Raw genomic sequence first — 26,687 nt, 5'->3', positions numbered from 1 at the left:
GACACATGAAGTGCGATGTCCATCAAGGAGAGGCCAGGCACACGCTCAGCTTCTTGGCATAGAATACCCCCAAGCAGACTAGGATATGGGCAGCCCCACTTTGTTTGTTCCACCCAAACCAGGACCACATGCAAGTGTGGAACTGATGCTCCCACCTGGAAACAAACAAAGGTTCATGATTGATACCGTTCAATAATACGAAGACAAGATATACCTTCCAGATTGATTGAACCTGGCCGGGTGGGGGGAGTAGGAATTGATGGACCGTGCTTGTTGCAACAGACTAAACCTTTACAAATCCGTCTAGCAGATACGATTGACATCTGTATCCAGCTGCTGGTTTCAGAAAATTTCCCTGTAAATTTGATTGGCGCAGATGTGCTGAGTGCCATTAATGCGATACTACGCTTTGAAAAGAAAGGTGTTACAGTGACAGGCCCTATGTCTGAGGAGATGTTGATAACCCTGATAGGTTTAGTGCAAATTGATAAAAAGTGCCAGATTCTTGATGCAGACGTTGAAGAAATGTTGCGAGACATTCCAGAAGAATTGTGGATAATGGGTAAGACTGATGTGGGCTTGTTACGGGTCACTCCTGTAAAAATTAAGCTAAAACCCGGAGCTGCTATAGTGTGCATAAAGCAATATCCCCTGAGCAAAGACCAAACAGGAGCAATCTCAATACAAGTTGAGGATTTCCTTGAAGCAGGTGTCCTAAGGGTTTGCAGATCCCCTTATAATACACCTCTATTTCCTGTGAAAAAGAAATGTCTCCCAGGACAGCCGCAGATGTACCGGATGGTACATAATCTGCGTGAAATCAATAAATTGATGATTATAGACATGCCCCTCATCCCAAATCCCCATACTTTACTCAACCAAATACCCTCTAACGCAGTATATTTCAGCATCTTAGATTTGGCGAACGCGTTTTCCAGTTTGCGAATTGACACAGAATCCCAATTATTGCTAGCCTTCACCCATAAAGGCAGACAATTGTGCTGGACCACACTACCGCAATAGGGGGCCACGTCCCCCTCAGAGTTTTCTCAGGGGCTGGCCTATGTGTTGTCTTCCTGGCATCCGGAAGACAGAGACACACAGCTGCTGCAATATGTCGATGATTTGATGTTATGTACAACAACTAGGAATGTCTGTCTAATTGAAACCCGATCCCTTCTGCTGTTTCTGGCAGCTGAAGGGTGCAAGGTTTCAAAAGACAAGTTGCAGATTGCACAAACAAAGGTAGTGTTTTAGGACACTGTATCTCTGCACAAAAGAAACACATCACTGATGACAGGAAGGCAGCTATTGCCCAGGCATCTCAGCCTGCGGGTGCACGGTCACTTCGGGCCTTTCTGAGATTGGTCAGTTATTGCCAAGAATGGGTCCACAGTGCATCAAGCCTGATGCAACCACTATTTGATGTGCTAATCGCTTGCAACAAGGGACAACCCTTTCAAATGACGCCAGAAGCACAAGAAGGGTTCCAAAAATTTAAAGCTGCAATTGTGTCAGCTCTGGCTTTGGGCATACCGAATTATGACTTACCATTTAACCTGTTTTGTCATGAAAGTGAAGGACATGCAAAAGGTGTCCTTACACAACAACACGGAGTGAAACAAAGACCTGTAGGGTATTACTCTGTGAGGTTGGATGTGATTGTAAGGGGAGCACCTTCATGTATCAGAGCCATTGAAGTATGTGCTGTGCTCAAGGAAAAAGTTGCAGACATGGTGCTGGATCACCCTCTGGTGATACAAGTACCGCATGCAGTACAGGAAGTGTTGTCACAAGTGACAACTAAGCACCTTTCAATGGCAAGACTCACAAAATATGAGGTTGCCCTCCTAACTCCACCCAACTTCACAATCAAGAGGTATACTGTCGTAGATTTCCTTTGCGGAATTACGGCTTACTCAATTTGGAATGTTTACAGCCCTCCATATTAATTCTGAATTGATAATGCGCATAAGAAGTTCCCAAACTGACACGATGTTCAGCATGCATAGCTTCCTCAATTCTAACTTTAATGATCGGCGTGTAGCCTATTTTAAGAGTTTAACAAATCCGCCCATCTGGGCAGGTCAAAAATTACATGCATACAACGTATTGTTTAATTATTGGATAAGCATCTTGCAATTCTTCCATCCTCCGGTCATCTGTGATTGGCCATCAGGTGGTGGATGAAATGAGTGGGTTGTCTTGGAGCCACGTGGGGTTCCTTCGATATGATTGGATGTTACATCATGAACTATAAATTGCACAAACCTCCCATGTTATTTGCATACGTTTCCAGTAAAGTCGCTGGGGAAATTTTCGCGGTAACTTGAAAGCGGAAGCTTGTCTCAGATTCGGTTCATTGTCTACTTCCTAGTTCCTTTAATCACCCATGCAACCGGACAAACAGATATATTTATATCTTGGTTGCGTGCTAAATCCCATCCAGCAGAGTTTATAAAACAGATATTTCATATAAGCGGAAGTACCTATTGCATAACTTGTAGCAAGACATTATATGTATACAGAATGTTAAATTGACAACTGTCTACTGCCAAAGCCCACCGATCCAAAATATAGAAATACTGGACTTCCACCACAATACTGCCTTGAATCCGGCCACTCTTTTACCAGACATAGGTAAGGAAAATGAGCATGAGGGTGAAACCCCTGTACATGATTGCATTGAATTAATGAACACAGAAACTAAACCACTTGACAATGTCAGTGAGACCCCAATTCCAAACGCTGACCTGGAACTGTTTGTTGATGGTTCCCACGTTTACCAAAATGGCTAACTGCATACAGGATATGCCATAGTGTCCCAACATGAGGTGCTGAAGGGAGAATCTCTACCTCCCTCCATGTCAGCACAGGAGGCAGAGCTGACTGCACTCACTGAGGCGTGTTCAATGGCAGAGCATCGTGTAGCCAACATATACACTGATAGTCAATACTGCTTTGGTATATGTCATGACTACTTACCCTTATGGCAGGCCACAGACTTTACCTCTTCCTCTGGGAAACCCGTCAAGAATGCCACACTGATAGCGCAGTTGTTGAGGGCCCTTGGACTATCTAAGAAGGTTGGTATCATCAAAGTCCGCGCACACACCATAGAGCAATCATCTGAGGCCATAGGAAACCACAGAGCAGACCTGGCAGCCAAAGCGGTAGCCCTTCTGCCTTTGCCTAACCATCTATATTGTTTGGCAACGGATACTGCCTTGGGAAAGGTGGATATGGGTTTGCTTCTGAAGCTCCAGAACCTGGCCATGGATCAAGAAAAGGAGGAGTGGGGTAGGCACTCCGGGTCCCCAGGTGAGGACGGGCTATGGAGGGTAGGGTCCCGGCTTTGCTTACCAAGGGTCCTCCACCCCATGATGTGTGCCCTCTCACATGGACCAACCAATCAATCTAAGGAGGCAATAGTGAGTTTGGTAAGTCAGTACTGGGTAGTGCCGGGTTTCCATCACTCTGCCGCCAGATTTGCGCAAGGTTGTGTTATCGGTGCCTGCCATAGCGTTGGAAAGACTGTTAAAGTCCCTCGTAAATGCATTCCAAAGCCATTGTATCCTTTCCAGAGATTGGGATTGATTTCATCCAGCTCCCCAATAGTGCGACCTATGAATATGTCCTCGTGTGTGTGGATGTTTTCTCAAACTGGGTTGAAGGTTGGCCCTGTTTAGTGCTATGCCTGCTGAGAAGTTCGCTGCAAGGCATAAAGGCCAACGCTTTGAGGTTGGAACAGGAGACGGGGGATGACAGTATGTCGCTTGATAGCCAGACCACCCTCATGTTTATATCTCAGCGTGTTTTGGAGGAGAAGGAGGAGGGGGAGGAGCAGGAGGAGGAGGGGGAAGAGACAGCTGGGCACACTGCAGAGGGTACCCATGCTGCTTGCCTCTCATCTGTTCAGCATGTATGGGCTATGGAGGAGGAGGAGGATCCTGAAAGTCATCTTCCTAGTGAGGACAGCCATGTCTTGCATACTGGCACCCTGGCACACATGACTGACTTCATGTTAGGCTGCCTTTCTTGTGACCCTCACGTTAGATGCATTCTGGCCAACACGGATTACTGGGTGTACACCCTTCTCAACCCATGGTGCAAGGAAAACCTTTCCACTCTCATTCCCGAAGAGGAAAGGCGTACGAGAGTGATGCAATACCACACAGCCCTGGTGGACAAAGTGATGCTAAACTTCCCATCTGACAGCGCTAGTGGTAGAAGGCGCAGTCCCGAGGGCCAAGTAGCAGGTGAGGCGTGGCGATCAGGCAGCATGTTCAGCGCAGGCAGGGGAACACTCTCCAAAGCCTTTGCCAGCTTTATGGCTCCCCAGCAAGACTGTGTCATCACTTCCCAGTCAAGGCTGAGTTGGAGGGAGCACTGTAAAAAGATGGTGAGGGAGTATGTAGTCGATCGTACCACCGTCTTCCGTGATGCCTCTGCTCCATACAACTATTGGGTGTTGAAGCTGGACACGTGGCATGAATTTGCGCTGTATGCCCCGGAGGTGCTTTCTTACCCTGCTGTTAGCGTCTTGTCAGAGAGGGTGTTTAGTGCAGCTGGAGGAATCATCATGGATAAGCATACCCGCCTGTAAACTGCCAGTGCCAACATGCTTACACTCATAAAGATGAACAAAGCCTGGATTTCCCCAGACTTCTCTTCTCCACCGGCGGACAGCAGCGGAACCTAAAGATTCTTTTTGCTGCGACCGCAGATAAAAGCATTCTTTTCTATCACCGGAAAAAGGGCATTTAGCTTTGTCAATCTGTCTCTGATATTAGTCCTCCTCCTCCTACTCCTCCTCCTGAAACATCATGTCATCACGCTGAACTGCCAATTTTTCTGCATCCCAAAAGGCTCATCTAACAATTTTTTTCCAATTTTTCAAAGTTTCAAAAGTATTGATACTTTAACATGAACCAATTTTTTGAACAGGGCTGCCTCTAGGCTGTGTTACATATTAAGCAACAGCGAGCTGTATCTTTAAAAAAATATTTATGGGTTTCACCTGCCCTCTCGGTTGAGCAAATTTTCAGGGGTACATTTGTACTCTTGGTACACTAATTTTTCTAGCCCTCGCCTATGCTCTTGACTAACTAATTTTTCCGGCCTTCACCTACAGTCATTGTACCCCAATTTTCAGGGGTTCGCCTATACTCTTGCTACAGAAATTTTACTGGGGTCTGCCTAAACTTCTGCTACATAAATGTTACTGGGGTCTGCCTAAACCTTTGCTACATAAATATTACTGGGGTCAGCCTAATCTTCTGCCACATAAATGTTATAGGGGTCTGCCTATACGTCTGCTACAGAAATGTTACTGGGGTCTGTCTATACTGATACAACAGAAATGTTACTGGGGTCTGTCTATACTTCTGCCACAGAAATGTTACAGGGGTCTGCATATACTTCTGCTACAAAAATGTTACTAGGGTCTGCCTATACTTCTGCCACATAAATGTTACAGGGGTCTGACTATACTTCTGCTACAGAAATGTTACTGGGGTCTGTCTATACTTCTACTACAGAAATGTTACTGGGCATGCCTATACTTCTGCTACAGAAATGTTACTGGGGTCTGCCTATAGTTCTGCTACAGAAATGTTACTGGGGTCTGCCTGTACTTCTACTACAGAAATGGTACTGGGGTCTGCCTATACTGCTGCTACAAAAAATGTTACAGGGGTCTGTCTATACTGCTGCTACATAAATGTTAAAAGGGTCTGCCTATACTTCTGCTACAGAAATGTTACAGGGGTCTGCCTATATTTCTACTACAGAAATGATACTGGGGTCTGCCTATACTGCTGTTACAAAAACTTTACAGGGGTCTGCCTATACTGCTGCTACAGTAATGTTACTGGGGTCTGCCTATACTTCTGCTACAGAAATGTTACAGGGGTCTGCCTATACTTCTGCTACAGAAATGTTACAGGGGTCTGTCTATTCTGTTACTACAGAAATGTTACTGGGGTCTGCCTATACTTTTACTACAGAAATGTTACAGGGGTCTGCCTATACCTTAGCTACAGAAATGTTACAGGTATCTGCCTATACTTCTGCTACAGAAATGTTACATGGGTCTGTCTATACTGTTACTACAGAAATGTTACTGGGGTCTGCCTATACTTCTACTACAGAAATGTTACACGGGTCTGTCTATACTGTTACTACAGAAATGCTACTGGGGTCTGTCTATATGTTTACTACAGAAATGTTACAGGGGTCTGCCTATACTTGTGCTACAGAAATGTTACTGGGGTCTGTTTATACCTTTGCTACAGGAATGTTACAGGGGTCTGCCTATACTTTTACTATGGGTGCACTAAGTCTTCCCATTGCTGTGTTTTACCTATCTGGCACAAATAATACAGTGACTGACTAGGCCAGAATTGTGTGCCGAGGCGAAGTTGCTTGGCAGGGTGAAACTCTCCCAGGGTCGGGCACTCTGATTTCTTCCTGTGTAATGCCATCTTTGTGCACTTACAGCATAGGCGAGCCCAAGAAACTCAAAGACTTCCCCTTGCAGCGTTGAGCTATCTGTGTTGGGACACATGGATTTCCCATTGCTATGTAACTCAGGGCTCCTTGGGTCACACAAGGTGGAGGCTTGGACCGAGCCTGACCCTGGGTCGCTAACGTGCTTCCCACACAGACTATAGTGGGTCCTGGTCTTTGTGTCTTGTCCATGTAATGCCACCTCCTTCTCCTGCTTGGGGTCAGGGGATTAGCACTGGGCATGATATACATTCTCTCATGTTACCACAGTTATCTGAGAAACTCGTTTCGGCCAAAGGAGAGGAGCGTTACTGCATTAAAGGGGTTGTCCCGCGATAGCAAGTGGGGTTATGCACTTCTGTATGGCCATATTAATGCACTTTGTAATATACATCGTGCATTAAATATGAGCCATACAGAAGTTACTCACTTACCTGCTCCGTTGCTGGCGTCCCCGACGCCATGGTGCCGTCTAGTTTCAGCGTCTAATCGCCGGATTAGACGCGCTTGCGCAGATGGTTCTTTTACCTTCGGCTCCCTCCGGCATCATCGGCGTTCTGGCCCCGCCCCCTTGTACGCGTCATCGCGTAGTTCCGCCCCATCACATGTGCCGATTCCAGCCAATCAGGAGGCTGTAATCGGCACATGTGATGGGGGCGGAGCTACGCGATGACGCGTACAAGGGGGTGGAGCCAGAACGCCGATGATGCCGGAGGGAGCCGAAGGTAAAAGAACCATCTGCGCAAGCGCGTCTAATCCGGCGATTAGACGCTGAAACTAGATGGCACCATGGCGACGGGGACGCCAGCAACGGAGCAGGTAAGTGAATAACTTCTGTATGGCTCATATTTAATGCACGATGTATATTACAAAGTGCATTAATATGGCCATACAGAAGTGCATAACCCAACTTGCTATCGCGGGACAACCCCTTTAATGAGATGTTCACAGCTGTTCTAGCATCGGAGTCCACTCTATGCCGGCGATTGCTAAGGGTGTGGGCAGAGGACTATGTCCTCAGCGCAGTGAAAGTCTGCCATGTTTGGGCACTGTGATTTCTTCATATTTAATACTGTCTTTGGGTTCCTTGGACTCGCCTATGCTGTGGGTGCTCACAGACTTCCCATAGCGGTGATTTACCTATCTGGCACAAATCACTGACTGACTTGGGTAGTGTGCAGAGCTATCTGACACCTACATAGAATGAATAGTGTGTGGGCACATAGATTTTCCCATTGCTATGTAACTCGTTGCACCTTGGATCCCACAATGTGGAGGCTGGGACCGAGCCTGTCCAAGGACCCACTCACATATTTCCCACACAGGCTATAGCGGGTCTTGGTCATGGTTTCTTGGCCTTGTAAGGCCACCTCCTGCTCCTGTTTGGGTTCAGGGGATCAGCACTGGGCATAATGTATTTTCTCTCGTGTTACCACAGTTGCCTGAGACACTGGTTTGGGGCAAAGAAGACGAGCGTTACTGCATTAATGAAACGTTCACTGCTGTACTAGCATCGGAGTCCGCTTCATGCCCACGATTGCTGAGGGTGTGGGCTGAGGCCTGTATCCTGCGGGAAATGCAACTGCGCCAGGTTGGGTCTGTGGAACTTGTTCCTGGTTAATCCAGTCTTTGGAGCGGTGAAAGCAACAGCAACTAATTTAATGAGACGTTCACAGCTGTACTAACATCAAAGTCCGCTTCATGCCCACGATTGCTGAGGGTGTGGGCTGAGGTGCTTGGCGAGGTGAAATTTTGCCATGTTCGGGCGCTCTGATTTCCTTATTCGTAATACCATCTTTAAGTTCCTGGGGCTCGCCTATGCTGTGGGTGCACAAAGACTTCCCATTGCGGTGTTTTACCTGTCTGACACAAACCCACTGACTGACTAGGGCAGAAATGTAGGCCGACGCCCTTCGCAGGGTGAAACTCTGCCATGTTTGGGCACTCTGATTTCCTCATGTGTAATACCATGCTTGAGTTTCTTAGGTTCGCCTATGCTGTGAGTGCACAATGAGTTACCATTGCGTTGCTTTACCTGTCTGGCACAAATACACTGACTGACTAGGGTAGAAATGTGGGCCGAGGTCCTTGGTGGGGTGAAACTCTGCCATGTTTGGGCGCTCTGAGTTCTTCTTGTGTAATACCATCTTTTTGCCCCGACAGCATAGGCAAGCCCAAGGAACTCAAAGACTTTCCATTGCGGTGTTGAACTATCTAACACCTACACAGAATTAATTGTGTGGGGACACATAGATTTCCCATTGCTATGCAACTTGCGGCACCTTGGGTCACACAAGATGGAGGCTGGGACCGATCCTGACCCTGGGGCCACTCACGTGCTTCCCACACAGAATATTGCTGCATTGTGGAGATGTGTAGAAGTGCTGGCGCCTAAGTCCCCTTTATGCCCACGTTTGCGGCTCCTAACTATTTTGCGACGGAGGTGGCACAGGATTGGAATGATGATCGTATGTCAATTTATCATCGATTCTCAACAGCATTGTGGGCTATCGCCCCCCCCCCCCCTTTCAAAGAGGGTCGCTGCCTGGCCTTTCCAACCCTCTGCAGTGTGTGCCTCCGGTTCCTCCTCATCACAGACGCACTTGGAAATAAACATCAGGGTGGTGTAGCTATGAAGTGAGCGTGTGGCATGAATGCAGCTGGGGGCTGCGCAGGGAAACTTTTGTGTGTGCTGTGGATGCAGAGTCGTGTGGGGGGTTGGGCAGCATGTAACCCAGGAGAAGAGGCAGTGGTGTGTTCCGCAGGCAGAGATTGTGCTTGGTTGCAGGTAGTGTGGTGCTTTGCTAAGGTGTGCCTTGCTAATGAGGGTTTGTCCGAAGTAAAAATTGTTAGGGGGGGGCAGACTCTAGCCCCTATTGTGGCTTAATAGTGGGACCTGGGAGCCTGAAATGCAGCCCTGCACGCTGCCCCTGCTCTTCCCTATCCATTTCTGTGGTGTTTCCATGACTTTCGGATGTTTTCCAGAGTTTCACAAGTGAAGACCTATCCGGAGCATCGGTCATATACAAAAATGCTCGAGTCCCCCCAATGACGTCAATGGGGTTCGTTACTCACACCGAGCTCTCGAGCATCACGAAAAGTTCGACTCGATCAACGAGCACCCGAGCATTTTGGTGCTCGCTCATCTCTATTAGAGACCTCTTCCAATTGCCTGCCTTCATTCAGAATAAATAAGCCATTTTTCATAGATGGATGACTGCCTGTTTACATAGGATGATCTTTCTTAGTTTTTTAAGCCTGCAGAAACTCAGCGACAAATGAATTATCTATTGCCGGCATTTACACTGAACGATTATTGCTTATACAATTGTGATACAGCGAGTATCTGAACAATTATCGATTAGTGTAAAAGGTCCCTGAATCATTATTTAAAGATAGAATCCTATATCTATATGAAAAAGTAATCTTCAAATCTAAGATAAAGTACTCATGATGAGTGTGCGTCTGTTATTTTTTTATATCCTGGATCCCCGTACAATAATGTAAACAAATGTATATGATTTGAGTACTATTTGGTGATATTTACTTATGAATTGTGTGGCACTGCTATTTATTCACTGTACAGCATGTTATCATTGCAGTCTATGTGGATAATGGCGGTGTATGACATTGTTATTTAGGTAGCTGTGTAGAGGTTTTATCTGGTGAACATATGGCGCTGTTATTTTGTAGCCAAATTGTATAGAGTTCATCATTAGACTCTGTGTTGTATATTTATTTGTACTTTATATATCAGCATATCATGTGCTGTGGGTTGCATTGAAAGAAAGATAGATAGTTTCTGTTGTACTTTGTGAATTATGACAACTTCATCTCCCATCTGTCTATCCTCTGGTGACTACATTGTTTATTCTACATTTCTTATTCTTGAGTTCTCTATTTCTTATTTACTCTATTTCTATCTGTGTAATTAGATGGGAAGGTGATGATGTCACACTTAAGTACACCTTACAGGTGAGAACTTCACTGAACCGCTCATTAGTTTCTAACATCAACCTGAAAATCCCACCAGAGACAAAACCTGCTGGGAGAGAGAAATCCATTCATCACACACATCTACAGCCCAGCGGGTTAACTCTATGAATGCTGGAGATTGAGTTGTTATTCCAACTCTAAATTGTCATTTTAAAGGGGTTGTCCCGCGCCGAAACGTTTTTTTTTTTTTTTTCAACAGCCCCCCCGTTCGGCACGAGACAACCTCGATGCAGGGGTTAAAAATAAAATCTGCACAGAGCTTACCTGAATCCCCGCGCTCCGGTGACTTCTTACTTACCTGCTGAAGATGGCCGCCGGGATCTTCTCCCTCGGTGGACCGCAGGGCTTCTGTGCGGTCCATTGCCGATTCCAGCCTCCTGATTGGCTGGAATCGGCACGTGACGGGGCGGAGCTACAAGGAGCCGCTCTCCGGCACGAGCGGCCCCATTCAGCAAAGAAGAAGACCCGGACTGCGCAAGCGCGTCTAATCTGGCTATTAGACGCTGAAAATTAGAAGGCACCATGGAGACGGGGACGCTAGCAACGGAACAGGTAAGTGAATAACTTCTGTATGGCTCATAATTAATGCACAATGTACATTACAAAGTGCATTAATATGGCCATACAGAAGTGTATAGACCCACTTGCTTTCGCGGGACAACCCCTTTAATGACTTGCACCTTTTTTTAAAATCATTTCTCTTTTTATACACATGCCACTCATCCTGTTGGTTGATGATTTACCTTTCCTGTGTTTTTGGAACATTGTAAAATGATATAATATGTATATATAAAGAATATCTTCTTTATAAAACTTATTGGACGCTTCTTCCCAGTATATCATACATAAGCTTCCTCTACCAGCTGACAGCTGATTGGTTTGTTTCATCACATACACTGCTGGGGAAACCTAGTAAATGGTTTACCCTCACGGAAACTCCACCCATAGCCTTTGCTTACACTCACAGTACACCAATGTTTCAGGGGTTCGCCTATACTCTTGCTACAAAAATGTTACAGGGATCTGCCTATACTTCTGCTACAGAAATGTTACTGGGGTCTTCCTATACTTCTGCTACAGAAATGCTACTGGGGTTTGCCTATACTTTTACTACAGAAATGTTACTGGGATCTGCCTATACTTCTGCTACAAAAATGTTACAGGGGTCTGCCTATACTTTTACTACAGAAATGTTACTGGGGTCTGCCTATACTTTTACTACAGATATGTTACTGGGATCCGCCTGTACTTTTACTACAGGAATGTTACTGGGGTCCGCCTATACTTTTACTACAGGAATGTTACTGGGGTCCGCCTATACTTTTACTACAGGAATGTTACTGGGGTCTACTTATACTTTTACTACAGGAATGTTACAGGGGTCTGCCTATTCTTCTGCTACAGAAATGTTACTGGGGTCTGCCTATGCCTTTGCTACAGGAATGTTACAGGGGTCGGCCTATACTTTTACTACAGAAATGTTACTGGGGTCCGCCTATACTTTTACAACAGGAATGTTACTGGGGTCCGCCTATACTTTTACTACAGGAATGTTACTGGGGTCTGCTTATACTTTTACTACAGAAATATTACTGGGGTCCACCTATACTTTTACTACAGAAATGTTACTGGGGTCCGCCTATACTTTTACTACAGGAATGTTACTGGGGTCTGCTTATACTTTTACTACAGGAATGTTACAGGGGTCTGCCTATTCTTCTGCTACAGAAATGTTACTGGGGTCTGCCTATACCTTTGCTACAGGAATGTTACAGGGGTCTGCCTATGCTTTTGCTACAGAAATGTTACAGGGGTCTGCCTATACCTTTGCTACAGGAATGTTACAGGGGTCTGCCTATACTTCTGCTACTGGAATGCTACAGGGGTCTGCCTATACCTTTGCTACAGAAATGTTACTGGAGTCTGCCTATACTTCTGCTACCGGAATGCTTCAGGGTTCTGCCTATACTTCTGCTACAGAAATGTTACCGGGGTCTGCCTATACTTTTACTACAGGAATGTTACAGGGGTCTGCCTATTCTTTTGCTACAGGAATGTTACTGGGGTCTGCCTGTACTATGGGTGCACAAAGACTTCCCATTGCGTTGTTTTACCTGTCTGGCACAAATACACTGACTGACTTGGGTAGGGTGCAGAGTGCAGATGGCTTTCCCCTTGCGGTGTTGATTGAGCAATGAATTGTGTGGGGACTTATGGATTTCCCATTGCTATGTAACTCAGGGCAACTTGGGTCACACAAGGTGGAGGCTGGGACCAAGCCTGGCCCAGGGCCCACTCACATACTTCCCACACAGACGATAGCAGGTCCTAGTCATGGTTTCTTGGGCTTGTAAGGACCAATCAGGGGCAGCTCTCAGCTATTGAATGATAGCTTAGAGCTGCCCCTGATTGGTCCCTGCGCTGAGCCAATCAAAGTTAGCACTCACTCACCCATTCATGAATTCATGAATGGGTGAGTGAGAGATGCCTCTGATTGGTGAGGGCTGTGACCAATCAGAGGCAACCCATTCAGCAGGCAGGGATTTTAAATCCCCACCTGCTGAATACTACACAGAGTAGTTCAGGAGAACTGCCGGCCGGCTGAGGCTGAACTCTGTCTGCAGGGACAAGGTGAGTATATATATTTTTTTTATTTTTACACATTTTTGGATAGTTTTCAGGCAAGGGCTTATATTTTTAAGCCCTTCCGGAAAATTCATCCTGGCTCGCCGGCAGCCCATTGCTTTCAATGGAGCCGGCTGTATTGCTGGCTCCATTGAATTTCAATGGGCGGACAGCGCTCCTTTGATCGGGCCCGTTTCACTGAAAAAGCTTTCTAGCTGCAGATGTTTCGGCGAATCGTCGGCCCCGGTCACGCGATTTGCGGATGCGCATCCGTCATGCGATCCGCAAATCGCGGCAAAAAACGGTCGTCTGACCGAGGCCTTAAGCATACATTCCCATGGGTCTGAAATGCAGCTTCTTTTCTGTGTCATTTACAATACAAGCATTGTGGATAAAGTGTCAGCAGAAACTGACATGCTTTGTGATGAAATCCTGAACAACCGCACATCAAAATCCGCAATGACCTTTGGTGTGGATTTTTTACACATTTGTCAAGGATTATCTGCTGTGAAACATTCGCAACAAATTCGTAAAGTTTGAACATACCCTAGTTCTCTAGTGAAAACTACAACTCCAAACTGGCCCTGACGGTCAACAGCTATTTGGACATGATGAAGTTACAGTTGAGTCTAGTCATGAGTTCCCAATAGCACAAATAACAGTAATTTCTTTTTTTTTGTAAATCAGTTTTTATTAGGTTTACAAGTTATAAACACATAAAGCATCAGGGAATGTGTACAAAGAGTTTAGTACTGACAGAAAAAAATAGACTACAATTTGAGATGGTAATGTGCTTAAAAAGTACATGAGACCCGGTACAACTACCCTGGATAGGGGTGAACTTTAGCATACTATTTGCCATTCAGCTAGGTGTCCCAGGAGTCGGCAAAATTCTATTAGGCTAAATCTTAGAGACAGGGGGAACAATGACAGACGATGGGAGAGGGGGGGGGAATGGGTTGGGGAAGAGGAAAAACGGAGAACCAGGGAAAGGGTGGGAGGCGGGAGGGAGGACAGCCAGGGGGGGAGTCCACCACCCGACCCTCAAGCGGGAGCGGGTCCAAGGGCCCAACCCCACGCCACCACACGAAGCGGGGTATTAGCATCTACAGTCAGGGCACAGTTCCATTAAGCTGATAATGGTACCCCACCTAGCATAGAGATTTAGGGGCCAGGTACTCAGGCTACTCATCTGGACAGCGCCGGCAGGCAGGCCCATCAGCTAATGTCTCTTCTGATGGCACACCATGGGGACCATGTTTTTAGAAAACTCTCATGGGATCCGGTGGACCAGCCAGATAGCTCCTCAAGGCTCGCAAGAAGGTCTGCCCTATCCCTCCATAGGGTCAGGGTGGGAGGGTCTCGTTGCCTCCACATCCTGGGAATAAGGGCTTTAGCAGTGTCAATCAACTGAGCAATCAGTTTGTGTTTGAGAGGGTGGAAGGTAGGAGATGGCCTCCACGGGAGAACCACCTCAGGGGACAGCAGCAGATTAGGGGAAAGCTTCCTCAGCACCCCCTTGACCTCTCTCCAGAAGGGAGATATCAGCGGGCACTCCCACCATATATGTAAATATGAGCCGATAGACGCTTCACATCTCCAGCACCTGTCCTGCGAGGCCAATTTGTGATTAGATAACCATTGTGGGGTCCTGTACCATCTCGTTAAGAGTTTGTAGTGGGATTCCTGTGAGATTACACACGGCGAAAGTCCGAGAGCCGTCTTGAGGATAAGTTTGGTGTCACTTTGAGAAAGGGATATCCGCAGCTCCCTTTCCTAGGAGACGAGGAAGGCAGGCTACGCAGCCGGGGAGAGAGAGATGAAGTTTTTCCAAATAAAGGATATTTTCCGCGAGAGCGAGGAGGATGTCCCAATCACCCTCTCAAAAGGAGTTAGGGGCCTTGATGATTTATGTAATTTGAGGAAGTCCCCAAGTACTTTCAGTATGTGGTTAGATATTAGGAAGGATAGCGGTTGATTGGGGAGGAGTTCTTGTAGTATGGTAGAGGTGGGCTTGTGGGCTATGGAGAGGATATCTTGTAGGTGTCTGGTCCCAAACATCCTCCACGCCCCAACAGAGCAAGAGTCAAGCGAGAGATCCATCAGTTTATAGAGAGCACACAGAGGGGTGCAGGGGGAGGGTCTTGGCGCCAGGGTCTCTCTCAGGGCCTCCCATGTCTCCAGGAGACCCCTTAGTAGGGGGTTGGTTCTCCAGCCTCTATAATTCTTTATATTGGAACTAGAGGTCTTCTAGGAATGTAGGGCCATGAGATCCTCTGGCCAAAGCCTGGATTAAGGGTTCGTTACTCGGGTGGGAGAGCTCCAACCAATAGTTCAATTGGGTGGGGAGATAGAAATCACCGACACAGGGGAAGTCGACTCCTCCTTCCACACGCCCCCTGACCAAGAGACAGTGGGGTAACCTCGGCCTCCTCCCCATCCACACATATCTAGAAAAAATCGTGCGGAGAGTCTTAAAAAAGCTGGCAGGGACATAGATGAGGAGAAGCCGGATCTTATAAAGGATAATCGGTACGACATAGGATTTTAAGATATTTTTCCTACCCAGCCAAGAAATAAAAGAAAGATCGTATGAGCGTAGTAGATTTTTGATCTTGGGAATTAGGGGGAGAAAATTGGCCGAAAATAAGTCTTCGGCTTTCTTTGTGAATCTTATACCCAAAAAGTCCATACCTGAGTCAGACCAAGTAAAGGGGGAGTGAAGCCTGGGAGTTTTGTATCGGGCAGCGGGAATTGAGATGTTCAGGACGAATAACAGTAATTTCTTTGCAGTTGTTTTACGTAGTTCTATGGAGTGGAGTTGGAGGAGATACAACCGCTGCTTGGTTGCACTTTACTGCAGTTGTCATTATTATCCCTCTGGCTGCAGTCCGTGAATGATCTGCAGCTGCTGTTGCTGCAGCTGTCATTTCCACACTTTTTTTATGTTGTCCTACTTTGCGTTTGTAAAAAGTTATCTTCCGGCAATATACTATTGTTCAAGTATTGATCCCGTTGAATGAAACCAGCGACACTACAATAATTCATTCGCTCTTAATAGTAAAGATGTGTTCACTGTGATCATAGCATAAAGAGGAGCAGGAGGAAAGAGCCAAATGTGTATCTATGCAATCTATTTCTTATTATCTAAATCTACTTTGAAATAAGCAGAGAACACATTTACCACAGTAACATATGAGGCCTGAGTGTAAATTTAGGACACGTTGTATTATAGTAAGCAGGACTCTATAAAAGATGGCTGGATTTTCTCCGGTTGCACTGACAGTAAGATGCTGCAGAAGTTACTGCCTGTCATTCTGCTGACAGTCCAGAATTATCCCCCCTTATTGTAAGATGAATTGTTTTAGATTTTGCAGCAGCATCTTCATCTTTAACTGCAGCTTCTTCACTGATAACTCTATTCTGTTAATTCTTTGTGTGACACCTTGTATATTCACAAGTCAGACTCCAGCAGCGGCCTGCAGGCTTAAAATTCAGACAGCGGTGGAAGATTATGAATATGTACAGGACGGAGACATTACGATTGGAGGAGTCGTCACTGTCCACCGATTTATAGATTTTCCGTTTAAGATTACTCCGATCTACATGATGTGTTATAAGTAAGTGCCAGAACATGTAGTCAGGCACCACAGCTGAATCTCTTAGAAGGGCTGCTAAATATTGCATTATTACTATACAAGAACTGCAGAATATGAACCCTGAGCAGCTTCAGATAACTTTTTGTTGTAATATTGTCATAGATAAGGGAGTGAGCACATCACTTATTATTATACCATAAGTTAAGGTTTAAAAAAATTAGAAAAAACTTTACTGTATAGACAAATAACAGTAATTGACACTGACATGTAAGACGGTAGGTATCTCCCAGTCACCATCCAGGTGGGCAACATTCATGTTTAACTTGGTAACTATATCACAGTTTTAACAAATTTCTGTAGTGTTTTCTTAGGTCGCCTGCAGACAGACGGGTCGAATTCCCAGCGAGAATTCTCGCAGCGGGATCTCACCCGCATCCCTGCAGGGACCAGTGTGGCTCTCACCTGCTCCCGCGGCTCCAGCTCTGTGATGTGCCAGCTGGCGCCCAACTGGTGCATGTGCAGAGCGGAGCCAGCGTGCCCGGAGTGACATTTCTGTGCAGGCCTCTGCGAGTGTGCAGGGGTCCTATGTGTTTTGATGTGCATGTAAATTGAAATCATGTGCTTGACCTGCAGAAACCTCATCAAAAATCCACATCACGACAGTTGAGGAACTCTGGTAACCTGCTGTCCCTGCTCCAACAAACAAGCACATACAGCCTGTCTGCAGGTGGCTGTGGAAACAGGTAGTAAAACTGTCTCCTATGGTGCTGCTCTCACTGAAGCCAGTGGGCACAAATCAAGGAAAGAGGAGCAGAGGTGGGGGCCGACTGAACCGGCTGCCAGGTGGAGAGGAGAGAGGTGTGGGGACTCCAGCCAGCAACCGGAGTGCGTGTAACTGTGTACTTGCAGCCTCCAGCAATTACAGCTGCAATAAGATGGCAATTGAGCTGCAGAAGGGACTTATAATTCATTAATTGCACTCAGAAGTGTCGGCACCTGTCGCATCCAGGGGTTTCACATGCACAAAATACCGGTTTGCCGCAGTTGCATGCGTTCTGCGAACCGGTGTCCTGTAATTTTTGCTGCATGCATTTGTGCACATGTAAAATTCGCACATGTAACCGCTCACATTGAAAAGCATTGGATCTATATAGATGCGGACCGCAAACGCTACTGACAGACGTACGTACAAACGCCCGTGTGACTGAGCCCTTATGTTGGTGAGTTTCCTCCCATGAGCGACTCGCTTCAGGTCCTTCCACATTTCCATAGGATTAAGGTCAGGACTTTAATTTGGTCATTCTAAAATTTTAACTTTTTGCTTATTTAACTGATAGTTTGTAGAAGTACTTGTGTGTTTTGGGTCATTGTTTTGCTGCATGACCCAGATTCTCTTGAGATGTAGCTCACAGACCGATGTTGTAACATTCAAGTACATATATGTGACAGCATCCCAGGTGCAGTAAAGGAATTACCTTTATTCTCCTGTACATTTTGCAATATTTCAACTAAAAGGTCTTAATTAGAGATGAGCAAGCAACAAAATGCTCGGGTGCTCGTTGCTCGAGTCGAACTTTTCGCAATACTCAAGAGCTCGTTTTGAGTAACGAACCCCATTGAAGTCAATGGGCGACTCGAGCATTTTTGTATGAGACCGATGCTGCACCATAGGTCATGACTTGTGAAACTCTGGAAAACCTCAGAAAGTCATGGAAACACCACAGAAATGGATAGGGAAGGGCAGGGGCAGCATGCATGGCTGCATCTGAGGCTCCCAGGTCCCACTTTTAAGCCAAAATGGGGGCAAGAGTCTGGCGTCACCCTCCTAACAATTTTTACTTGGGACAAACACTCATTAGCAAGGCACACCTTAGCTAAGCACCACACTACCTGCAACCAAGGACAATCACTGCCTGCGGGTGACAATGCTGCCTCTTCTCCTGGGTTACATGCTGGCATTGCTGTCCAAAACCCCCGCACGATCCTGCGTCCACAGCGCACACAAAAGTGTCCCTGCGCAGCGTTCAGCTGCCCTTATGCCACACGCTCGCTTCATAGCCACACCACCCTTACGTCTATTTACAAGCGCATACTGGATGAGGAGGAACCGAAGGCACAAACGGCAGAGGGTTGGCAGGGCCAGGCAGCGACCCTCTTTGAAAGTGTGGGCGATAGCCCACAATGCTGTTGAGAATTGATGATAAATTGACATTCGATCATCATTCCAATCCCGTGCCACCTACGTCGCAAAATTGTCAGGAGCCGCAAATGTGGACATAAAGGGGACTCAGGTGCCAGCACTTCTACACATCTCCACAATGCAGCAATGCTCTGTGTGGGAAGCATGTGAGCGGGCCCAGGGTCAGGCCTGGTCCCAGCCTCCATCTTGTGTGACCCAAGGTGCCGCGAGTTGCATAGCAATGGGAAATCCATGTGTCCCTACACAATTCATTCTGTGTAGGTGTTAGATAGCTCAACACCGCAATGGAAAGTCTTTGAGTTCTTTGGGCTTGCCTATGCTGTTGGTGCACAAAGATGGTATTACACAAGAAGAAATCAGAGAGCCCAAACATGGCAGTTTCACCCCGCTAAGGACCTCGGCCCACATTTCTACCCTAGTCAGTCAATGTATTTGTGTCAGCCGGTAAAACACCGCTATGGGAAGTTTCTATGCACTCACAGCATAGGCGAGCCGAAGGAACCCAAGAAAAGTATTAAACATGAAGCAATTACAGTGCCCTAACCTGGCAGACTTTCACTCCACTGAGAACCTCGGCCTCTCCACACACCCTCAGCAATCGTGGGCATAAAGCGGACTCTGATGCTAGTGCAGCAGTGAACGTCTCATTAATGCAGTAACGTTCCTTTTGTTTGGCCCAAACCAGTGCCTCAGATAACTGTGGTAACACGAGAGAAAATACATGTTGCCCAGTGCTGATCCCCTGACCCCAAGCAGAAGGAAGAGGTGGCATTACAAGCCCAAGAAACCAGGACCAGGACCCATATTGTCTGTGTGGGAAGTATGTGAGCGGGCCCAGGGTCAGGCTCAGTTCCAGCCTTCACCTTGTGTGACCCAAGGTGCCCTGAGTTACATAGCAATGGAAAATCCATCTGTCCCCACACAATTCATTCTGTGTAGGTGTCAGATAGCTCAATCAACACCGCAAGGGAAAAGCCATCTGCACTCTGCACCCTACCCAAGTCAGTCAGTGTATTTGTGCCAGGCAGGTAAAACAACGCAATGGGAAGTCTTTGTGCACCCATAGTACAGGCAGACCCCAGTAACATTCCTGTAGCAGAAGTATAGGCAAACCCCTGTAGCATTCCTGTAGCAGAAGCATAGGCATGAGTTATTTAGGCTCGCCTATGCTGTCACTGCACAAAGATAGTATTACACAGGAGGAAATCAGAGTGCCCAAACATGGGAGAGTTTCACCCGAGCAAGGACCTTGGCCTCGGCCCACATTTCTGCCCTAATGAGTCAGTGTATTTGTGCCAGATAGGTAAAACACTGCAATGGGAAGCCTTTGAGCACCCATAGTATAGGCAGACCCCTTTAACATTCCTGTAGCAAAGGTATAGGCAGACCCCAGTAACATTTCTGTAGCAGAAAAATAGGTAGATCCCTCTAACGTTCCTGTAGTAAAAGTCAAGGCAGACCCCAGTAGCATTTCTGCAGCAAAGGTATAGATAGACCCAAGTAACATTTCTGTAGTAAAAGTATAGGCAGACCCCAGGAACATATCTGTAGCAGAAGTATAGGCAGACCCCTGTAACATTCCTGTAGCAAAAGTATAGGCAGACCCCTGTAACATTTCTGTAGCAGAAGTTTAGGCAGGCCCCTGTAACATATCTGTAGCAGAAGTATAGGTGGACCCCAGTGACATTTCTGTAGCAAAGGTAAAGGCAGACCCCAGTAACATTTCTATAGCAAAAGTATAGGCAGACCCCTGTAACATTCCTGTAGTAAAAGTGTAGGTAGACCCCCGTAACATGTCTGTAGCAGAAGTATAGGTGGACCCCAGTAACATTTCTGTAGCAAAGGTAAAGGCAGACCCCAGTGACATTTCTATAGCAAAAATATAGGCAGAGCCCAGTAACATTTCTGTAGCAGAAGTATAGGCAGACCCCAGTAATATTTTTGTAGTAAAATTATAAACGGACCCCAGTAACATTTCTGTAGCAAAAGTATAGGCAGACCCCTGTAACATTTCTGTAGCAGAGGTACTGGCAGACTCCTGTAACATTTCTGTAGCAAGAGTATAGGTGAACCCCTGAAACATTGATGTACCATGAGTGTAGGGGAAGGCTGGAAAAATTAGTTAGATAACAGTATGGGCAAGGGCCAGAAAAACTGGTGTACCAAGAGTACAAGTGTACCCCTGAAAAATTGCAAAACCCCGAAGGCAGGTGAAACCCAGAAACATTTTTTAAAGATACAGCTCGCTGTTGCTTAATTTGTAACAGAGCCAGGAGGCAGCCCTGTGAAAAAAATTGGTTTCTGTTAAAGTATCAATACTTCAGAAACTTTGAAAAATTGTAAAAAAAAATTGTAAGCAGAGCTTTTTGGGATAGAGAAAAATTGGCAGTTTAGCGTGATGACAGGCTGTTTTAGGAGGAGGAGTAGCAGGAGGAGGAGTATTAATATCCAAGAGTGATTGACAAAGCTAATTCCCCCTTTTTTTCCGGTGATAGAGAATGCTTTTTTTCTCTGGTTGCAGCGAAAAGAATCTTTAGGTGTAAGCATGTCGGCACTGGCAGTTGACAGGTGGGTACGCTTGTCCGTGATGATTTCCCCAGCTGCACAAAACACCCTCTCTGACAAGACGCTAGCGGCAGGGCAGGCCAGCACAAGTACGTGCTATGTGTCCAGCTTTGAAACCCAATACTTGTATGGAGCAGACATTTAGACATGTGGGTGGTCTGGCTATCAAGCGACATACTGTCATCCCCTGTCTCCTGTTCCAACCATTAAGTGTCGGCCTTAATGCTTTGCAGCAAATTTCTAAGCAGGCAAAGCAGCGGGATTGTAACGCTAATGATTGCAGCATCGCCGCTCACCATCTGGGTAGACTCCTCAAAGTTTCTGAGGACTTGGCAGATATCTGCTATCCATGCCCCCTCCACAGTAAGGAATTGGGGGGGTTGACTATCACTCCACCCCCCATGTTGCAGCTGGCATTCCACTATTGTTCTACTCTGCTCGTACAGCCTGGCCAACATGTGCAGCATAGAAATCCAGCGTGTGGGCACGTTGCACAGTAGTCGGTGCTCTGGCAGCTGAAACTGATGTTGCAGGGTCCTCAGGATGGCAGCGTTCATGGTGGACTTGCGGAAATGTGTGCAGACGCGGCGCACCTTGACGAGCAGGTCAGACAAGTGGGGGTAGTTTTTCAGAAACCGCTGACCCACCAGATTGAAGACGTGAGCCAGGCATGGCACGTGTGTGAGGCTGCTGAGCTGCAGAGCCGCCACCAGGTTACAGCCGTTGTCACACACGACCATGCCCGGTTGGAGGCTCAGCGACAAAAGCCAGAGGTCGGTCTGCTCTGTCAGACCCTGCAATAGCTCGGGGGCCGTGTGCCTCTTTTCACTTAAGCTGATTAGTTTCAGCACGGCCTGCTGACGCTTGCCCACCGCTGTGCTGCCGCGCGATACCGACTGCTGGCGACGTGCTCACATGGCTTAATTGAGAGGTAGAGGTGGCGGAGGAGGTGGAGGAAGGGGAGGGTTTGGAGGAGGTGGCATAGACCGCCGCAGATACCAGTACCGAGGTAGGACCCGCTATTCTGGGTGTGGGTAGGACGTGTGCGGTCCCAGGCTCTGACTAGGTCCCAGCCTCCACCAAATTCACCCAACGTGCCGTCAGGGAGATATAGTGACCCTGCACACCAGTACTTGTCCACGTGTCCGTGGTTAAGTGGACCTTCCCAGTAATCGCGTTGGTGAGGGCACGATTTATGTTGCTGGAGACGTGCTGGTGTAGGGCTGGGAGGGCACACCGAGAAAAATAGTGGCGACTGGGGATCAAGTAGCGCAGGACCACCGCAGGCATCATGTTTTTGGAAGCCTCCGTTTCCACAAGCCTGTACGGCAGCATCTCCAGACTGATTAATTTGGCAATGTACACGTTTAAAGCTTGTGCATGCGGGTGCATGGCTGCGTATTTGCGCTTTCGCTCCGACGCTTGTGTTAGCGACAGCTGGATGCTGCGCTGAGAGACATTGCTGAATGGGGTGGAGGACAGCGGAGGTGAGGGTGTGGGTGCAGGCTGGGAGGCGCTCGTGCCTGTGTCCTGAGAGGGGGATTGGATCTGTGTGGCAGCTTGGGGCACAGGGGAGGGGCAGTGGTGTGACCCGGAGGCGGTGAACGGCCTTAGTCCCACCTTGTGAAGAGCTTGGCCATCATAAGCCTGCGCATGCTGGTGGTTGTGAGGCTGGTAATGGTGGCTCCCCAGCTGATCTTGGTGTGACACAGGTTGCACACCACTGTTCGTCGGTCGTCCGTGCTTTCACTAAAAAACATCCACAGCTTTGAACACCTAGCCCTCTGCACAGAGGCTTGCCGCGATGTGGTGCTTTGGGAAACAGTTAGGGGATTCTTTGCTCTGGCCCTGCCTCTACCCCTGGCCACCCCACTGCTCTGCCAACCTGTCCTGCTGCTGCACTTGCCTCCCCCTCTGAAGCCCTGTCCTAAGTAGGCTTAGCAAACCAGGTGGGGTCGGTCACCTAATCGTTCAACTGCTCTTCCTCCAAATCCTCTGTGCGCTCCTCCCTCGGACTTGCTGCCCTTACTACAACCTCACTGACAGACAACGGTGTCTCATCATCAACCTCACCCACAAAAAGTTCGTAAGACAGTTGCTGGAAGTTCCCGCTGCTGTGACTTGAAAAAGTTACCCACTGTCTAGCGCTAATACCTAGGGGTAATTTATTGCTCGCAGAGACTTGTAGATAATAGAGGCTGTGTGGAGTGGGAGAAGACGCCACCAAGGAAAGGGTATTGTGAGAGGCACTGCACAGCCTGGTAATATTACAGTACTGTTTAGCGGTGAGACCTGTCTAATGCACTGCAGACACAGAACGGTATAAATGAAGTCGTTCGCAGTGGAAATATTTGAGTGCAGTTTCATGGTGAGAGCTGGTTGTATGGCACAGCAGCCTGAGAACGCTATTAATGACAGGCTGCGAACCGGCCTAGGCCCTAGATGCGTAATACAAAAATGGATGCACTACTACTCCCAGCAGGCCCCAATTAAAATGCACACAATCAGATGTAGCCCAATGAAGGAGCTTTGGGGTTTATGAAGACAGGATCCCACTCTAACACTTTCCTGAAAAAATTATTACTGAAAGGCTGTGAACAGGCCTAGATGCGTAATACAAAAATGGATGCACTACTACTCCCAGTCAGCCACAACTATAATACACACGGTCAGATGTAGCCCAACGAAGGAGCTTCGAGGTTTTTGAAGACAGGATCCTACTCTAACACTTTCCCTATATCAGCAGCAGCACTTTCCCTATACTCTGTATAATACACTGCAGACTGAGAACGCTATAGCTGAAATGGCCTGCACAGCCCGAGATGAAAAAAAAATGGTGCACTACTGCTCCCAGCCTGCCACAACAGTAATACACACGGTCAGATGTGGCCCTAAGAAGGAACATTGGGGTTCTTGAAGACAGGACCTACGCTTTCCCTATATCAGCAGCAGCACTTTCCCTAACCTCTGCCAGCATGTGGCTGAGGCGAGCCTGCTTTAAGTACTGGGCGGTCACTTGATCTCGCCAGCCACTCACTACTGTGGGGTGGGATAGGGCTGGCACGAAACAGCAGGAAGTGGTAATGCCTTCCCACACGTCTATTGGCTAGAAAATGGCGCTAAACATGCGGGGAAGGAAATGGAATTGACTCGAGTACCGCGTGGTGTTCGACTCGAGTAACGAGCATCTCGAGTACCCTGATGCTCGAACGAGCATCAAGCTCGGACGAGTGTGCTCGCTCATCTCTAGTCTTAATCAAACTGAAGATATGTATTTGGCTGTCTTTTGCAACCATGGATTCTAGTTCTGTGTGACTTTGCATCATCGTACCACTGCTAAATGTGTTTGGATTGTGCTGTTGACTACCTGTGACTTTTTATCTAGATGTCCTGACATTTTCCTTTAGAATGTGCTGGTATAATTCAAAATTCATTGTTCCATCAATGTTGGCAAGCTGTCCTGACTTACTGTGGTTTCAGTCGAGCATGCTTTTGTGCGTGCATACGCGCACACAAAAACACGCGTCTATTACTAGCAATACATTTCCCGTGGTTTGAAATGAATTCATGAATGGGTGAGTGCTGCCTCTGATTGGCTGTGTGCAGGGACCAATGAGAGGCAGCTCTCAGCTGTCATTCAATAGCTGAGAGCTGCCTCTCATTGGTCACAGTGCTCAGCCAATCAGAGGCAGCTTACTCACCAGGCAGGGATTTTCAATCCCCACCTGCTGAATATTCCTCACAGAAGTGCATGAGAAGAGCCGGCTGGACGCCACTAAGCCCCGGCAGCTGAAGAAAGGTGAGTATAGATTTTTTTAAATTTTTATTACCATTTTATCTTGCTTTTCAGGGAAAGGCTTATATATAAAGTCCTTCCCTGAAAAACAATTACTGGATGCTGACAGTTTGATCGGCTACCGCAGCTGTCATCTGTGACAGCTGTGGTAGAGAATCCTTTATTCCCTGCAGGGATGAAAAATTCCTTTGCTGCATTTGTCACAGATGTGGCAGGTGCAGCAGGGAATTCTTTTTCCACGCGGGGATGAAGGAACACGGCAGCAGCAGACAGGTAAGTTTTATTTTTTTACACTAAAATTGTTGTTTTTCAGGGAAGGGTTTATATTTAAAGCCCTTCCCTGAAAAACAATTATGGGGTGCAGGCAGACCTTTGCCTTCAATGGAGCCGCTGGCAGCAGCCGTGGCTCCACTGAAGGCAATTCATGAACCCTCATTCATGCGTGTTTTTGCACAAACATGGGTGCACACTTATGTATGCACCTATGTACGCACAAAAACACGCTCGTGTGAAGCCACCCTTAGATGTAGCAAAACCTGCTCAAACCATTATACTAGTTAGCACTACTGTGTTTCACAGCTGGTATGATTTTTTAAAGATGTAATGCAGCATTCTTCTTTCTCGAAATTTAACACTTCTTGTTTAAGCCAAAAAGCTATATTTTGGTCTCATGTGTCCACAAAACATTGTTCCAATAGCCTTCTGGCTTGTCCAGGTGAACTTTAGCAAACCGAAGACAGGTAGCAATGTTCTTTTTGGAGAGCATTGGCTTTATCCTTGGAATCCTGCCATGTACACCATTTTTGTTCAGTGTCCTCCCAATGGTGGACCCATCAATATTAACATTATCAAATGGGAGAAAGGCATTTAGTTGCTTAAAGGTTTGGGATTTAGACTCATTAATTTTATAATAGGAAGCATTATTGAATGCCTCTATTGTTTTGGAGAGTGCTCGTTGTGAGTTCAGGGGTTGAGTCCGATAAAATTACATCAACCGCAATGAGACCAATTTTATGCTGCCTGAATGCCATTGGTATACCTCTTATGCTGTTGTTTCCCCTAATTGCTTCAGCGAATGTCTGTATTGTGAGAATGAATAACATTGGGGATAGGGGGCATCCCTGGTGGGTTCCGTTAGTTATTATAAAATGGATTCAATAGGACCCCATTCATGAGGACTCTTGCTGATAGTGTTGAGTACAGCACCCTTATAACTTTTGTGATATCCCCCGCAGATCCAAATTTTTGTAGTACTGAGAATGCATATCTCCAATGAATTCTAACTAACGCATTCTCCACATCTAATGTAAGGAGTAGAGAAGGCGTCCGGAGCTCGTTAGTTTTATGCATTAAGTCCAGAACTCTTCTGGTGGTGTCAGAAGTCTGCCTACCTTTT

General features: G+C 46.9%; 1 protein-coding gene across 1 annotated transcript in view; it reads left to right on the top strand.

Moving 5' to 3' along the window:
• The first annotated feature begins 1,463 nt into the window (after positions 1 to 1,463).
• Positions 1,464 to 26,687, top strand: part of LOC136581796 (vomeronasal type-2 receptor 26-like) — a 53,259-nt gene continuing 28,035 nt past the window's right edge. The window contains exons 1-2 of the mRNA XM_066582418.1: positions 1,464 to 1,763; positions 2,997 to 3,321. Of these exons, the coding sequence (XP_066438515.1) occupies positions 1,464 to 1,763; positions 2,997 to 3,321 (625 nt within the window). The remainder of the gene's footprint in view (positions 1,764 to 2,996; positions 3,322 to 26,687) is intronic.

Source organism: Eleutherodactylus coqui, chromosome 11, assembly GCF_035609145.1.
Source record: "Eleutherodactylus coqui strain aEleCoq1 chromosome 11, aEleCoq1.hap1, whole genome shotgun sequence".
Classification (NCBI taxonomy): domain Eukaryota; kingdom Metazoa; phylum Chordata; class Amphibia; order Anura; family Eleutherodactylidae; genus Eleutherodactylus; species Eleutherodactylus coqui.
The sequence above is the reverse complement of the archived record's forward strand: the minus strand, read 5'-3'. Positions and strand labels throughout refer to the sequence as shown.